The following is a 17,937-nucleotide window of genomic DNA, read 5'->3' as shown; positions in this document are numbered from 1 at the left end:
GCCTACATAAAAATATATTTAGCAATGAATCAAATGATAGGAAAATAATTAATAATTACTTTTTTTTTGAATAAGACGAACGGTTAAACATGTGCTAAAAAGTCAACGGCGTCAAACATTTCGAAACGGAGGGAGTACTTTGTTTTATATTATAAGACGTTTTATGTATTAAACAGATTCATGTATGGATCTTCATATATATTTTATATGAATGTTAGTGAATTTAGTCGAGAGATAAAGAGACCAAAAGATATCATGTTGTGAAACGAAGAGAGTAAATAGAAACAAATGAACAATTGGTACTGCAAGTTTTTCTCAACTTGAATCTCAGTTCAATTTGCCGAGCAAAACTTGCAAAATCAAGCAGGCAACACAACACACATCACGTAGCAGCTGATAAACAGAAGATCACAACATGGGCCGGAAATGCGACCAGGCCAAACTGGAGCCCCGTTTATATCAGGCCGGAATGGCATGGCGGCCCGTACTACATGGGCCGAAACTGGATCTCGCCTAATGTGCGGCCCATACTAGTTGGGCCGCAACGGACCTATGCCTGACGTGTGGGCCAATTTTAGTTACCAGGAAAAAGCCCATTCATTCTGGGCCTTCTATTGCCTAACCAAAACTTCACTAGGCCCGAATCGAAACCAACGGCCACGATCTTGCCGTAACCTCCACCGCCACGTGTCCACCTAGCTGTCGCGGTGGGCCCCACCCATGCCATTCCTCTCCATTAATTGGGCGGTCGCTTCGCCCCTTCCAGAGTCAAGACTCCCTCCCTCTCCTCCACGTCAAGTCCACTTCGCCTCCCTCGCCGCGTCTCGCCGGCGCCGGCCACCGTCCGCCGCCTCCGCCTCCGCGCCATGTCGAAGTATGGCACCATCCCGACCTCCTCGTCCTCGGACGAGCCGCCCCCGGGCTCCTCCTCCTCCTCCCCGCTCGACTTCATCTCCCGCGCCAAGGCGCGCGGCGCGACGGCGCTGGCGGAGCGGCGGCCGTGGCGGGAGCTCGCCGACCCGCGGGCGGCGTCCGTGCCGCGCGGGCTCGGCGGCGCGTACCGCCGCGCGCGCGCCAACCTGGGCCACTTCTCCATGAACTACGCCATCGTGGTGCTCGCCGTGGTGTTCCTCTCCCTGCTATGGCACCCGGTCTCCCTCATCGTCTTCCTCGCCTGCATGGTCGCCTGGCTCTTCCTCTACTTCCTCCGCGACGAGCCGCTCGCGCTCTGCGGCCGCGCCGTCGGGGAGGGCGCCGTTCTCGCGGTGCTCTCCGTGCTCACCCTCGTCCTCCTCCTCCTCACCGGCGCCACCGTCAACATCCTCACCTCGCTGCTCGTCGGCGTCGTCATCGTCCTCCTCCACGCCGTCTTCCACCGCCCCGCCGACAGCATCGACGAGGAGGCCGGCCGGTATTACACCCCCGTCCCGCCGCAGCCGTCCTACTAGTATGTGAGTTGCCTCCCCAATCATCTTCTTCCTTCTTGATTGCTGCTCCTTTACTTTGTGAATTGCTGTTCTTGTTTGTTTCATTTTTCAAATTCCCAATTTCTACATGATGTATTAGTGACAAACCAAGGAATTAGTTGTGTGGTGGATGAATTTGGTGAGAACTTGTGATCAATTTGGAGCCAATTTTGGCTCTGGTGATGTGTTTGCTTGCATTGGGATCGATTAGAATGCGTCCTCAAGAAGGAATTGCATGGTCAAACTCAACGAGCTTAATTTGCCTTGTGCTTCACGGGGTGTCCAGAAAATTGACGTTCCCAAGAGAGATAGAGACGTCATGTGACCATAGTTTTTGGGCTAAACCGTGTAGCCATATGAGCCATTGAAACCAACTACTTTGTTAATTGTTTCTGACCAATAGCAAAAAGACTCTTGTACTTATCCGTAGAAGTCATCTACAACTGGATGGGTTTAAGTTTCATGCTGAAAATTCATTATCCTGTACTATTATACAGTACTACTGCTGTAGAATTATCTCATTCATTAGCTAGTATAATGTAGTCCTCCTGTTGCCATTATCTGACCCTTTTTTTTATCAAATCAACTTCGTACACGTCAGTTTCAGCTATTAAGTGGCAATATGGCATCTGACAATATCATGTTATAATGTGGTAAACTTTAAGCATCATATCTATTAGTACATATAATTCCAATTTGTTCAGAAATATATATTCGTACTGTACGCATCAATTTGTTTCAAATTCAGTGACAGTTATGATTTTCTTTCTCTTTTTTTTTCTTTTTTGTGAGAGCACAATGATTGGTGTGCCAGCTATTGAGGCCAAAATAGTAGCATATCCTGATGGGATTTGGATTATTCCATTTGGTCATTAGCAGGGGTTCATGTAGGATAAGGCAGTAGAGAACTGTTCTTTTGGGTGTTCGGTATGCCCATTCAAAATGAAAATCAAGATCCAGCGTTCAGTTGACTGTCAATAGAAACATTAATACCCTGTTGGGAAATTTATATCGCATTCATTCTTGCCATCGCTTGACCATCCAATTTCAAACTGAGCATTTGAGTTAGGACAGTAGAGAACTGATGTTGGCAATAATTCTCAGAAACCTATGTAGAAATAGATGCATTAGCCGCATGGCTTTTTAATATCACGAGATATCTGTTGGTTTTGTTATGAACTGTCAGTTACAAGCTGACGACTATATTATGACAAGATCCTGAACATCCCCATCCTCATCTGCGCCCCGCATGTCTGCTTGGAACCGAACAATTGATAGGTACAGAACTGTGGATAACATGCAGAAAGTAGCTAGCTTGTGGATGTTTTTATTTGGGAGCAGAATCATATGTTGCTTGCCTGGTTGTTGCTTGTTGGTTGCTATTTCTGACCGTAGTCTCATCAGAAGCATATGCAAATACTGATCTAAATTTTGATTTTAGAAACTTGAATGTTCAACCTGTGTTTGCAGGACTCAACGATGGATGGCACGTGTATCACACACATTAGTGTAAATATCGTTTAAGCAAATAATCCTGGAGATCTGGAGTTGTCGCAGAAGTTCCTGATTCTAAGTCTGAAGAGTGGACAGCGTTCGGATGGATTCGTGTGGTCAGTTTGTGAACCAAACCTGTATAAATTCAGCCGATTGTGAAGAAAGCACTGTGGATTCTCCGTTTCTTAGATTCTGTTCTCTATGCTGCTTTCTCCTCAGGGTCTATTGACTATGTAAAATTCTGTACCCTGCTGGAGTGCCACATCTCGGAAAACTGTATCTTGTATTTTTCCCATTTTGCCTGTGTCTGTGGTGGTGACGGTGGTTGAAAATATTGCATTTCTAGAGGTGAAATAAATCTTGCTGCAGTTTAATACTGTGGTTTTAGGCGTCCTTTTTTTTGGGTACTTCGTATGACATTCCTGGTGACTGTTTTCCGTTTAATGGGAACAATATATGTTTTCCGTATTACGATGATTGCATAGCACTATGATTTGATCCAAAAGGTTCAAAGGAATATAATGATAAAATCAGGAAAACGAGTTTATAGCGATGTGTATCAAGATGTACTGTGCAACCTTCGATCATCAGTTAAGGCCCAACCCCATTCCCCACCTATCCAGCCCATTGTGGAAAGGCCCATCCTTCGAACGCTCTGTGCCATTAAATTCCTGTATATGCTAAGTTTTTCAATCTGATTTTCATATGCAATCTCCATTGCCGTTAGTCATCGACGCGTATAAATATCAGTTGGTCACCAGAAAATGCTACTAGTCGTCCCGGCTTCACGGTGGTGCTGGCTCCACCACTGTCTATCATGCCCAACTCTGAAGTAAGCCTTTTGTAGTAATTTCATCTAAATTCAGTGATATAACGGCGAATTGGACCAGCTAGTGGAGAGGGAGAGGGAAGCCGGCTTAGCTGGGCCTTGGTGGCTTAGACCACCTTCCTCTCTCTTCTCTTTTTCTCATTCATTTTGCCACCGAATTGCAACAGTCTCCTACGTTGGTATCCGTCCATCATGTACATTTACATGATTACATCACACCTCATGACACACCATTCTTGATCATATTAGACCACAACTCCCTTTGAGTTTGGTTCTAATATGCAATTGATTAAAGTTGACCTCAAGTACCTGCATATACCGATTGATTTCAAGAAAAAATTGGCGCAACCCGACCCATATTAGCCCACATATCGATCCACTCATCCAACTCTCACTAATTTTCCACCACATAGAATGTATGTTGAAATATAAGAGAAAAAAATACCACTTTAATTAAATAAAATATTTCTAATACATATAAGTTAACCATATTTAAATTCTCGGTTTCAAACACCACAATAAAACTCCATGCAAGGGACCCTTGACGCAGCTTGGCCGGAGCTTGGGCACAGGGTGGAAGAGGATGGGGAGGCGGTTGGCGACATTGCCGACACATTGACCAAGCTTGGGACAACGACACAATGACTAAGCTTGGGCAAAAAAAAGGATGGACAGAGCGGTGGAGGCTCGAGAGGCGGTCGATCGATGATGACATCAACGTGGAAGCGTGAGCTTAAGACTGCAGTACAACCCAATTTGGGTTTTGAAGGAAAGCACACCGGAGATTGAGGAGAGGGATGGTGTCAGTTACCATAAAAACTAGATGATACCCCGCGCGTTGCTGCGGGATAAATGTATTTGACACAAATTTTAATGATCAACTCACACTTAGTGAGCTAATGAAAGTAATAAGAAAAGAAGGGAAAGTGAGGCAATATAGAAGGTATTCCGAATGTACAACTTTCGCAAGGAATGAATAGATAACAAAGAAACAAACACGCATGGCATTTTGAGAGCACCGATATCAATTCCTAATTAATATATAAAGCCCCAAAATGGTGCTTTGCAGAAAATAGGAACTTATCTAAGCATGATGAACCGATAGGATAGGGATAAGGTTAAACCAAAAGAGCAAATTTGTTATTCTTGCAGCGGCAACAATTGAAAATTTTCATATGTTATGTTATTACTATTACCATTGCTGAATGACAGGTATAACAGAACCCACTTATTGTTGATCAAAGGGTAGGACATTGGTGGACGATGCTAATATAAAAATATTTGGTACAATTCCTATTATTTATACGTGTCCTAGATGGAAGTCTAAAGATCATCAGAACATCTAAAAAGAAACAAACAAAAGTCACCGAGATACATAAAAATTTCAGGAACTAAATTATGCAAACTGACTGGCTAACCTGAAGTACCACCATATGAGAAAATGGGATTCATGAATAATTCACCAAATCTGCAATATTATCAATACTAGTAATCATGCACGTGCAATGCACGTTTTCACGATTTACATTTACAATTTCCCAATTGTGTCAAATTATATTCTCGAGAGCCATGTGACATAGACATAGGCTGTTTCTGTTTTCATCTAAAATGATAGTGAAAAAGGCATGCACAATTTTCATTTCAATTTCAAAACAAAGACATAAACTGAGTTTCATTTTCACTTCCACGGTTTCCAATGCACTCACTTCAAGGCGCTAGAATGATTGAAAAACAATCGGCAGATATCTATTACATAAAGTTCATTTTGGGAGGCAAGATGGATAAGTTCATGAAAATAGCACGGAGATAAATTTAAGGATAAATTCCTTAATGCCTGATCTATTATCCCGCGGTTCTTCAAATGACAAGTTTTACAAATGATCAAGAGCTTTAATTACAAAAGGTACCTAGCACGATGTTCAGAGATCATATGAGTGGCCTCCACATTAAGTGCCTTCCACCATCGTGCATTGCCCTATTAACATGTTTTGAGAAAGTGTGCAGTCTTAATTATTAGTTGTAACACCCTGTTGTTTCAAAAAGCACGAATATGGCTGTGTTTAGTTCCTTCAAACTTCCAAAAATTCCATCACATCAAATGTTTGGACACATGCATGGAGCATTAAATGTGGACGAAAAAAAACCAAATTGCACAGTTTGAATGTAAATTGCGAGACGAATCTTTTGAGCCTAATTGCGCCATAATTTGACAATGTGGTGCTACAATAAACATTTGCTAATGACGGATTAATTATGCTTAATAGATTCGTCTCACAGTTTACATACGAAATCTATAATTTCTTTTGTTATTAGTTTACGTTTAATACTTCAAATGTGTGTCTGTATACGTCAAAAAAAAATTTTTGACAAGTAACTAAACACGGCCTATGTATATAATATAATCCATTTGGAACAATATTTCTATGTTTCTAAGAAAACATGGTCAGCCGACAGTAGTTCAACAAAAAAAAGACATGGCAGTCCACAGTAGTTCAGTAAAATAAATGGCCAGTAATCATTCAAGAACCTGACCAAAAGGATCCATAATTATTATGGTAAGGTAAACAAAATAGAGAGAGTAATACAGAATAAATGATTTTCCCTTCTAATTTATTCTTGAACACTACAACGTTGAATTCACTCAGTTGAAAGCCTGTAAATAAGGGAAACAATTATGGTTAATTGGAGCTCTTTAGAAAAGCTTTGGTTTAGGTTCTAGCTTAGGTCTCCATCGATATTACATCTGAATCTAGAAACAAAATACAAACATTCTATATTTTCATAAGGAATTACTTGAACACTAAATTGTAGAGTCATATCCCAATTTATAAAACTACACTCTTTAATGTAGATAGAAAGCAACACAACAAAGCTTCAATTAGCAATCAGCTAACCTAACTAAGAACAAAATCCATGTAATTGGCTTCACCACAACTGGTGGTAGAAAAAAATTCTTACATCTCAAGAAACCAGCACATAGCCAAATGTAGTGCCCTTAAGCAGGTACAGACTACAGGGCACAGGCCCATAATTCCTTGCATTTCCATGCCCATGGCAAGGGCCAAAGGCATACTACTTCAACAGAAACAACCGAATTACTTGTATTCTCATCTTGTCTAAGGCTTCTGTCAGATAATTTATGCAGTTTGACCTCTTATCTTGATACAATAAGGTTGAACGTATATGAACATATTCAGAATTACCCTTTTTTTGTACTTTGAACAATTATAAAGGCAAATATAAAACGTCTAAATATTTAGCACGTTTCGAACAGCAGAATCTTTGAGTCCATCTCACAAAAACACCAAGACACAATAAATCTTCATAGGCAAATAACGATCACAAGTAGAGCATCAATTGTAGGAAACATGGTAATATTAATACTTTCGCTAATAAAATACAATGATGACTAACAATATACACTAATCAAACCCAACCAATATATTTTACCATTAAAGAAATTTCATGTCTCCATCTAGAACTGTAAAAGGTAGAGAAATTCAGGTTTGTGCTCTAGTATAAAAAAAACCTAAGGCAAATCCATCTGTTGTAGAACTGCTTCTAGCCTGTAAAAGTTGCTGAAAGAAGAAGCAAATAAATGAAATAAATTAACAATGCGTTTGTGACATCTTACATCTCATTTTATATAGGTAATCTGACAGTGCGCTGATATGGAGATTATGATGCATAATAAAAATTTTACACTGCAAAATAATATTGCAGGTTGTGGACTGGTTACCTAGAATAGTAGCGGAGGAGTGCCAGATTGGAAAAACAAAACAAAGAAGATATATTCAGAAATACACATATGATATATTTGATGAAACAACACACCTTCTAACTTACAATAGCTTCTAGATCTCCTCGACATTTTCTTGTATAAAATGATCCCAATGCTCGATGTTTTCGAATATCTATATCCCTAGGGAAAATATCGAGAGAGATTTGTAAGATGAGATTAACCTTGGATTTATGCATATCCTTGAAGCATGCACGTCGTAGTGATCAAGAAGGTAGCTACCTAGCTGGTGATCACTTCATTCCTACTTGTAAATGTAAAATGCGATGGCAGGAAATATAGCCAAGAAAGTAACGTAATAAGCTTCTGAAGTGAAATGGACAATCCGGCCAGTTTAAGAACCTTTGTGTAGTCGGTACAAAAGACACATGATTCCCCAACATGGGGAGAGATATATTACCAAATTTGAACGAAGAAGGCAATAAATTCTTAAAGATGGTCTAGGCAATATCTTTGCACCCATTAATCCTAGTTATGAACAGATTGACCATTGGTAAGGAGTTCAACAAATGAAATTAATTGAATGGAGTAGCATTCAGTTATAAGGAGTTGTGTGATGGATTGGTAGGGATAGTCAACATTCAATAAGAAATTAAACTGTGAGATGCATTGGCAGGGGAATTGCTCCATGCAAGCTATTTTTTTTCTGTCAATCTTAATATTCCATGGCACATAAAATGGAATAAGTGATCGAGCTGAGTCTTCTACGATAAAAGCTTCAGATAAACTGTGTTGATAGTTAGGAGAAAATTTTTAGATACTGAAACAAACTCTAATACTCCGTCTCCAAAGCTTCAGATAAAAAGAGTGCTTGCAATGATTGACAAAGTGATAGTAAAACATAATAGATTCATACCTGCATGAGATCGCCAACTACCATCCTGAATTCTTATCCTTCTTGCACACACATCCATCCTGAAAGGGATTAAATAAATTGAAGGAACAATGAAAGAGAACATATCTGGGCTGAAGACAATTGTGTGTATGTTGGCAACATAGTAATCGTGGTGTTACATAACCCTGGGCGACAAAAGACGCTACGCTAGGGATGACAGTGACCGCAAGCGACATCAACAACCTGATTAACAATCTAACACTCAATTGGTTTGCCTAGCTTCCACATCAATTCAGAGCACATTATTGCAGCTAATTTTTAATTGAAACTGGTGCTATCTAGAGAAGAGAAAGTAAATACACCAAATCAAATATTTATTTAAATATTGACAAAAATAAACTTAATCAACATTTTAATTACTGGTGTTCCAACTTATAGAGGCTGAAAGAGTTAATAAAGAACAAAGTTCATAATTTCAATTTAAGTACAGGAGAAAACAGTGAACCAGGAAATTTCAAAGTTCATCATTGCAATTTGCAATGTGTAGTCTAAATTCTAGCAAGTACAAGCCATTGATTTAGCTGTTTCGAAAGCAGTGAGCCATGAATTAGAGGGCAAAGTTCTTCCCTTCAATTACTAATTCCTTAAGTGCAAACCAGCTTCAGAGTTGCATATTAATCAAATCTGCAAAGAAAGACAATATAAAAGGAGCCTAAAATATTTGGCAATTTACATACAAAAGAATATCAGAGCTTCCAGTAAAATTAAGTAAATTATTTGGAAGCTCTCTTATAAGAGCCCACGAAAGCGTGATCTGTTGGCATTAAAAAGCATAGCAAGTGAGATTGAGAAAGGGAGATTAGAAACCTGATTTGTTGTTTATGTCATTTGCACGCTTCAGATTGCAAATGTGGCAAAATAGTGAGGCCTCCAGATTGTGATGGTGAATAAAAAACAGCGAGACGGCTGATGGCGAACCGCCGCAGAAGGACCCTCACGCTCTTGCGTTCGTGCAATGGCGGCGTGACCAAGGAGGCCCCGTGAGCCCTAGCCTCTGCATCACGATGCCGCGGAATGGCGAGACGGACAACACCAAAACAGGGACAACGCTGATTTTGGGTCCGGCGGCAGCTGTTGTTGCTGTTACGGCGTTGCGGCGCCGAGCAATGGGGGAAGGACCGAAGGATGCGGGCGGCGGGCCGGCTTTAAAATCGTCGATGATGTAAGGTCGACGGAGATGGTGCTTCTCCCTTCAGGGACGACGGCGGTAGACATGGTGGTGGGAGAGGGGACAGCTAGGGTGTGAGGCGAGAGATTGGCGATGACAACGGCTTAGAGAGGAGGTACGGGCGTGATTTTGGGGAACCGATGAATGGTGATGGAGCGGGTGCGAGTGGGGCAGCGATGCGATTAATAGCGCGGATGATTTGCGTGGAGGAATTTGCTGTGGCTAGGATTTCTCGCGTGGGCCCACAGTTTCTTTCATTTGGTCCTCTTTTTTTTATACTAGTTATCGTGCACGTGTAAGGCACGTTTTGATATTATATACATAAAAAATAGAATAATAAATATAACTTTTTATGCCATGTACTCCGTACAAATTTTAAAGGTAAATAAAAAGTTTCATAGACAATTTTGATAGATCTATTAAAAAACATACGCCGTGTGTATTTCTAGAGAAACATGCACTTGCACGTGAAATCCATGTGACATAATATTTGATAAATAAATTACCAAAAATTGTCACTTACATTTTTATCTCACACGGCATCGTACACTGCCACATATTTTTAAGCAGAGAAAAAATGGCTAAGCAGATCTTCATGTAACAACCAAAGTAAACTATTTGATTCCGGCAGCACTTCTTTTTAGACTTCTAAACGGTGTATATTTTTTCAACAAAATTCTTTAAATTTTTTTAAAAAAATCATATTATACATTTTCCAAATTTAAAATAACTAATACTCAATTAATCTTGTGCTAACGATAAACTCATTTTGCATGTCTTCTTTAATCTTCTTCTTTTCCATTCTGTCAAACGCTTTAAGTTGATGACCCCGGTGGCTTTTAATCCTGGCTCCGCCCCTGTCCTTCAGTGTTCAACATATAACAAATTCAGACTTAAATTTTGCTGAGAGTATTTCACTTATTACTGTTAAGTAATAAGTAGACCAATGAACTTGCCATTGCCAACACATGTTCTATTTGCACAAAATATGTGATTGATTCTTGTTAAATAGGACCATAGGAAAGAACTTGCCAGGTGTTCCAAGGATCATTTAAGCTGTAACAGAAATTCCGTACCAAAAAGGGCAGAACAAATTGGAAAGACTGAAATCAGCATGTGTGTTCCATAAGAAATATTAGCCAAATAAATGAAGCTCGATAAATTGTATGATGAAAGAATATACTATCTTTAGTCCACAGAATCTCAGTATGCAGTATATCAGCTCAATCACTTGAAGCTGATGACCCTGGAAGCTCAATCACACATCAAATTTACAATGTGAAGCAAAATTTTAAATGTTCTTGCAAGAACATTGAGAAAATCAATTTTCTGGTTGTGACCTGCTGACCTTTAAAGTAACTGATAATGTATGTACATATATACACACACTTCTCTTAGTTCTTACCATTTCCTGCTTGTGACAACACCGCTTGCAATCGGGCATATGCAATTAGAAGAATAAAGAAACATTACTGCTAATCTCACCCCTTTCCTATATGCAATTTCTCGAGAAAACAAACCTGATATGGGTTCTTGTCTGAGTTGCTCATCAGTTGTATTTGCACAAAATACTATTTCTTCAAACTTCTAGCTACAATTTCAGAACCTAGATTAGGACATAAGCTTAGTCAGCAACATCTTAGGCATGGTGAACGTCATGACAGTTGAAGTTGCAATTCCAGATAAGAGAAGTATAATTTCTGTACATCCTATTAACATAACCATCAAATAATATTTCAGGCAGCTACCAAATATTTTCAGACAATAATACTTCTTAATCTACATAGAGATTAAACCTATGTCCATGCATAAAAAAAGACATAATGTCCATGCATAAAAAAATGAGATTACATTTACATAGACATTTTTTTTTTTTGCCGAGATGACTGAAGGAGGTCATCCAAATGTTATTAAGATAGGAAGAAAATACATAGATAATTATTAGATATGGCATGGATAGTTAACAATCAAGAATGAAGTAAAATCACCCTTGTGGAGCATCATAGATCATCAAATGACCCTTCAGAAAATCCAGATCCTTCATTTTTTCACCAAGATTCACTTAATCCCTCAATTAAAAACAAAGAACACTTTGTGTTAAGGTTAAGGTTAGGTTTAATTACTTGCTTTAGATAAAGGTTAGGTTTACCTGAAAATCATAATTTGATAGAGACATAAAGGTTATGTTTACATGATTTACAGTGTTAGAAAATATAGTGACTCCTAGCACATCAAAGCTTCAAGGAAAAATTAGTGAGTGGTGCATGAAGAAAGGTAACAGAAGAATAAATCCGTGAGTCTAGCAACATGATTAAGCAAGGAGGAGAAATATTACAACGTCAGCAAAGCGGATGCCACCCGGTTGGATAATACATTCTTACACTGATCGCCTTAAAGCTGAATGACCTACAACCATTTAATTATGTTATCAACATACCCGTGAAGCAGAAAATTGAGAACCAGTTAAGCATTGCCAAGTGCATCATACCTAGCCAAGCTCTGGTTCTTGGGACTGCAGTACCATTGTAACAGAATTCCTTTTTCAGATCATTGAGGATCTTTTTGTAACTGAATTCCTTCTAGCCCTGAACAGTAGTTCTATTGCTGGATGCACACATGCACATGATCTAAACATAAACAGACCTAAACAGATGATAATTGAAAGTTACTGTGGGAACCACCTCGGCGGGGCGACTTGCGGCAGCGGTGAACTTCGGCAACGACGACGACGCTGGATGGGGATGGCGTCGGCTCTGGCCGCTGCGGATGGCGATGGGGAAGGGGATGTTGAATGTAATCTTGTAGGTGGGTCAATTTAGTTTTTCAAATTTACGAAATAATCGAGCTTGACTCGTGCTGTGTTCACGAGGAGTTCAGAACGTAGAAGTAGGCGCTAACTGTTTTTTCTGTTATTTCGTCTGTTATTTCTTAGCTGCAAACTCGGTCGTGATCGATCGTGGGATGGTGCGATTCAGTAGGATTGGAGCGAGTTTTGTGGATCTTTTTTCAGTTGTAACAAACTCCTGGAGTTCGGAGTATAAATAATAGAAGAGAACCGAGAAAATGCGGCCAGGTTTTACTCAGCGCCAAACTCTGTTTCCTCTGTTCGTCTTCAGTTTCGTCAGTTACTGTAGCAGTCTGAAAACTCTCGTTTCTTCAGAACGTGGGAGTGATACACAGAGCTGAGTGGTGAGGTTTGAGTGCTAGGTTAGCCAATTTCCAACAAGTGGTATCAGAGCGGTTCATTGCCGATTATGTGGCCATGTCGAGTGAAGACGGAAATCCACGGTACACCCCGCCGGGGCGGCGTGGAGCCGCCGGCGGAAGCGGCAGCTCAGGCGCCGGCAATGACGGGCAGATTGTGATGCAGCAGGCGCCGCGAGAGACATGCGTGCCACTGCGTTACCCCGTGCTGACGAGAACCAACTATGCCGACTGGGCGTTGTTGATGCGTGTGAATTTGCAGGCGCAAGGCCTGTGGGCGGCTGTTGATCCAGGCTACGCCGAGTTCAGGGAGGACCGGCAAGCGATGGCTGCTCTTCTTCAGGCAGTCCCCAAGGAGATGCTGCGCCCTCTGTCCAAGAAGGATACGGCCAAGGAGGTGTGGGAAGCGATCAAGACGAGGCGCGTCGGCGTGGATCGTGTCCGGGAGGCGCGCGAGCAGGCGTTGCGGTCTCAGTATGAGGCCATCCAGTTCAAGGACGGCGAGACGGTGGAGGATTTCGCCCTTCGTCTGCATGCACTCGTCATCGATATCCGTGACATGGGTGGCACCCTTACCGACGAACACATGTTAAAGAAACTGTTGCGAGTTGTACCATTCCACTATCATCAGCTTGCTTTGTCGATTGAGCAGATGCTTGATCTCAAGACCATGCCACTGGAGGAGCTGGTCGGGCGCCTTGCCGCCATCGAATCCTATAAGCCTGTCAGTGCGTCTGGCGAGGCACTGGGTGGCTTGGTGCTGCTCACCGAGCAGGAATGGACTGCTCGCATGAAGAAGAAGGAGCCGCAGGACACCTCTCCTGGTACAAAGGGTGCTGGCTCGTCGTCCAGCCCAAAGAAGCAGTAGCGCGGCGGACAAGGGCGCTCCGGTGAGGGCAGCTCCGGCAAGGATGGTGGCGCGCCGGCGGCGTCGCGTGATAGATCATCGGTACGTTGTTTCAATTGTGATAATTATGGTCACTATGCCAAGGAGTGCCGCAAACCGCGGCGTGAGCGGCGCCAAGAGGCGCATGTTGCTGAGGCTCAGGAGGAGCCTGTTCTGCTGCTGGCGACCGCGAGTGCGATGGTCACCATGGCCGCGCCAGGGACGATCGTGCTGGATGAACCGCACACCCAACTGCATGTTGGCCGCCATAAAGAGTTGTCCCCGGATCGCTGGTTCCTAGACACCGGCGCAAGCAATCACATGTCGGGTCGCCGAGAATTCTTCACCGACCTCGATGACACGGTGCGCGGTGTCGTGCGCTTCGGCGATGGCTCCGTCATCGACATTTGCGGCTTCGGCGACATGACCCTGGAATGCTACAACGGAGCACACCGTATCGTGTCTGGGGTGTATTACATCCCAAAACTCAAGAGCAACTTGATCAGTCTTGGCCAGCTTGATGAGAACGGCTGCGCAATCCACATTGAAGATGGTGTGATGACGATCCGGGACAGGGCGCGCGCTCTAGTTGCGAAGGTGACGAGGACTGAAGGGCGCTTGTACCTGCTGGATTTGAAGGTGGCTCAGCCTGTATGCTTGGCGGCGAGCTGTGAAGAGGTGCCGTGGTTGTGGCATGCACGCTACGGGCATCTCAATTTCGGCTCCTTGCGTCGGCTGGCTCAGGGCGCTATGGTGCGTGGTCTGCCTGACTCGAACAGGTGGATCGCATTTGCGATTGCTGTCAGATCGCGAAGCAGCGGCGTGCGCTGTTCCCGTCGGAGGCGAAATACCGAGCAACGGAGCCGCTCGAACTCGTCCATGGTGATCTCTGTGGACCAATCAGCCCAGCCACGCCAGGAGGTAAACGCCATTTACTGTTGCTTGTTGATGATATGTGAAGATATATGTGGGTTGTCCTACTGGGAACCAAAGACCAAGCTCCGGCGGCCATCAGGGACATCCAGGCGAAGGTGAAACTTGAATGTGGGAGAAAACTGAAAGTTCTTCGTACAGACCGGGGGGGGGGGGGGGGGGTGAATTCACCTCTGTTGAATTTGTTGAGTACTGCGCAGGGCGTGGCGTGCGACGTCACCTCACCGCGCCCTATTCGCCGCAGTAGAATGGTGTTGTTGAACGGCGAAATCAGACGATCGTGGCAATGGCGCGGAGTCTGTTGAAGGCAAAGGAGATGCCTGGTCGTTTTTGGGGTGAGGTCGTCGTCACCGCAGTGCACATCCTGAACCGGTCGCCGACGAGGGTGCTCGACGGCCTGACACCCTATGAAGCTTGGTATGGCAGGCGCCCGAATGTGCATTATTTTCGCACTTTTGGCTGTGTGGCGTATGTGAAGAATGTGAGACCACACTTGTCGAAGCTGGAGGACAGAAGCAAGGCGATGGTGTTCCTTGGTTATGAGGACGGAAGTAAGGCTTACAGGGTGTTCGACCTGGTGACTAACCGCGTTCATGTGAGCAGAGATGTGGTGTTCGACGAAGAAGCGAAGTGGGACTGGGCGGCAACCGGGACCGGTGATGATGAAGCTGACCCTGCTGATATATTTTCTATCTCGTACACTTTTCACTCTGTCCCAGATGATGAACAGTGCTCTGGAGCACGCCCTGACGCAGACGAGCCACAAGATGTTGTTACACCGGTGTGGGAGTCATCGCCGGGTGTGCACTCGCCGGCGTCTCCCTCCACGCCAATCAGCACCACGCAGACAGAAGCTGAGGTGGAGTTTGCCACTCCGCCGACTGATGCGTCGCAACCATCTGACGAGGCGCCACGACGCTATCGCACACTTGCAAACATCAACGAGACTACCAGTCCTGTCCGAGAGTTTCAGTACTCCGGACTGTGCCTTCTGGCGGCCGATGAGCCAGTAAGCTTCACGGAAGCTGAAGTGCAGGCCTGCTGGCGCAAGGCTATGATTGATGAGGTGAAGAGCATCGAGGAAAACAAGACGTGGAGTCTAGTTCCACTGCCTGCTGAACATCGACCGATAGGTCTGAAATGGGTGTACAAGATCAAGCGTGATCTTGTTGGCAGCATTGTGAAGTACAAGGCCAGATTGGTAGCTAAGGGTTATGTGCAACAACATGGCATTGATTTTGAGGAAGTGTTTGCTCCAGTGGCAAGGATTGAAACCGTTAGGTCGTTACTAGCACTGGCTGCTCAAGAGGGATGGCAGGTGCATCATATGGATGTTAAATCTGCATTTCTCAATGGTGATTTGGAAGAGGAGGTGTATGTCTCACAGCCATTGGGCTTTGAAGTGACTGGTGAAGAAGCTAAGGTGTATCGTCTGCACAAAGCTCTGTATGGTCTTCGTCAGGCTCCAAGAGCATGGTATGCTAAGTTAGATGCCACACTGATTAAGATGGGTTTTGAAGGGAGCACTTCTGATCCAGCAGTATACAAGAGAAACAGTGAGCACTCTACACTAATTGTGGGGGTGTATGTGGATGATCTGGTCATTATAGGCTCACAGGTTTCAGTCATCCAAGGTTTCAAGGTTGAAATGCAAAAAGAATTCAAGATGAGTGATTTGGGGTTGCTGAGTTTCTATCTGGGGATTCAGGTGAAGCAAACAGCGACTGGAATTGCTTTAAACCAGTCTGCATATGCTCTGAATATCTTGAAGAAAAATGGCATGGATGGATGCAATCCATGTCAGGTTCCAATGGAGGCAAGATTGAGGTTGAGTAAAGAAAGTACCAATTCTCTTGTAGATGCTACACAGTATAGAAGTCTCATTGGAAGTTTGAGATACCTAGTGAACACCAGGCCAGATTTAGCTTATACAGTTGGGTATTTGAGTCGTTTCATGGAGAAGCCTGCTACAGATCACCTTGCTGCTGCAAAACATTTGCTAAGATATGTTGCCGGTACAGTTGGATGGGGCTGCTGGTATGGAAGAAAGCAGAGTAATATTGTGCCACTGACAGGCTATTGTGATAGTGATATGGGTGGAGATGTTGATGATAGGAAGAGCACTACAGGAGTGGTGTTTGCATTGGGTGAAAATATCATCACATGGCAGTCACAGAAACAGAAGGTGGTGGCATTATCATCCTGTGAAGCTGAGTATATAGCTGTAACCACAGCAGCCTGCCAAGGAATTTGGCTTGCTCGTTTGATTTCAGAAATCACAGGTGATGAGAAGAAGTGTGTTGTTCTGAAGGTGGACAACAAATCAGCAATTTCCTTGTGCAAAAATCCTTTACTGAATGACAGAAGTAAGCACATTGACACGCGGTTCCATTTCATCCGAGGTTATGTTGAGAAGAAGGAGATTGAAGTGGAGCACGTGAGAACTGAAGAACAAGTTGCTGATATTCTGACAAATTCACTTGGAAGAGTTAAGTTTCAGGAGCTGCAAGGCAGACTTGGAATGCTTGAGATACAGCCACAATATTAGGGGGTGTTTGTTGAATGTAATCTTGTAGCTGGGTCAATTTAGTTTTTCAAATTTACGAAATAATCGAGCTTGACTCGTGCTGTGTTCACGAGGAGTTCAGAACGTAGAAGTAGCCGCTAACTGTTTTTTATGTTATTTCATATGTTATTTCTTAGCTGCAAACTCGGTCGTGATCGATCGTGGGATGGCGCGATTCATTAGGATTTAAGCGAGTTTTGTGGATCTTTTTTCAGTTGTAACAAACTCCTGGAGTTCGGAGTATAAATAATAGAAGAGAACCGAGAAAATGCGGCCAGGTTTTACGCAGCGCCAAACTCTGTTTCCTCTGTTCGTCTTCAGTTTCATCAGTTACTGTAGCAGTCTGAAAACTCTCGTTTCTTCAGAACGTGGGAGTGATACACAGAGCTGAGTGGTGAGGTTTGAGTGCTAGGTTAGCCAATTTCCAACAGGGGACTGGGGCGTCGGCGCCGGATGGGGAAGACCTTGGCTCCGGCGGCGACTGGGGACGGCTCCGGCCGCGCGGATGGGGGTGGGGAAGACGTCGGCTCTGGCCGCGGCGGATGGGGGTGGGGAAGACGTCGGCTCCGACAGGGGCAGTGGTGGAAAGCAGCGGCGAAAGGGGAAGACCTCGGCTCCCGCGGCGGCTTGAGAACTCGTCACCGGCCAGGGCAGCGGTCGAAGGCGGCGGCGGCAGCAGGTGGAGCGAGGAGGAGTG

At 43.7% G+C, this 17,937-nt stretch overlaps 1 protein-coding gene and 1 long non-coding RNA gene across 5 annotated transcripts; one reads left to right on the top strand and one right to left on the bottom strand.

The window, feature by feature from the left end:
* Window positions 1–758: 758 nt before the first annotated feature.
* LOC127772814 (PRA1 family protein F3-like) lies at window positions 759–3,357 on the top strand. Of its 2 annotated transcripts, none has more exons than XM_052298792.1 (2): window positions 759–1,447; window positions 2,937–3,357. In XM_052298792.1, coding segments are annotated over exons 1-2 (582 nt in total). In that variant the 5' UTR covers window positions 759–866; the 3' UTR covers window positions 2,938–3,357. The 2 variants fall into 2 exon arrangements, with proteins under 2 accessions (XP_052154752.1, XP_052154750.1); XM_052298790.1 differs by having other exon boundaries at window positions 762–1,451.
* A 3,640-nt stretch (window positions 3,358–6,997) lies between these two features.
* On the bottom strand, window positions 6,998–9,788 carry LOC127774507 (uncharacterized). 3 transcript variants are annotated; one of them, XR_008017765.1, is made up of 4 exons: window positions 9,291–9,788; window positions 8,445–9,107; window positions 7,624–7,711; window positions 6,998–7,367 (listed from the first exon to the last, which is right to left on the bottom strand). It is a non-coding gene; the product is annotated as an uncharacterized LOC127774507 (long non-coding RNA). The 3 variants fall into 3 exon arrangements; XR_008017763.1 differs by having other exon boundaries at window positions 6,998–7,711; XR_008017764.1 differs by having other exon boundaries at window positions 6,998–7,711; window positions 8,445–8,503.
* Window positions 9,789–17,937: the final 8,149 nt, after the last annotated feature.

This window comes from Oryza glaberrima, chromosome 5 (assembly GCF_000147395.1).
Source record: "Oryza glaberrima chromosome 5, OglaRS2, whole genome shotgun sequence".
In the NCBI taxonomy this organism is placed as follows: Eukaryota; Viridiplantae; Streptophyta; class Magnoliopsida; order Poales; family Poaceae; genus Oryza; species Oryza glaberrima.
The sequence above is the reverse complement of the archived record's forward strand: the minus strand, read 5'-3'. Positions and strand labels throughout refer to the sequence as shown.

Bases quoted from the DNA above. Each gene is read 5' to 3' on its own strand.
- LOC127772814 (XM_052298792.1), top strand. From the start codon at position 867: ATGTCGAAGTATGGCACCATCCCGACCTCCTCGTCCTCGGACGAGCCG.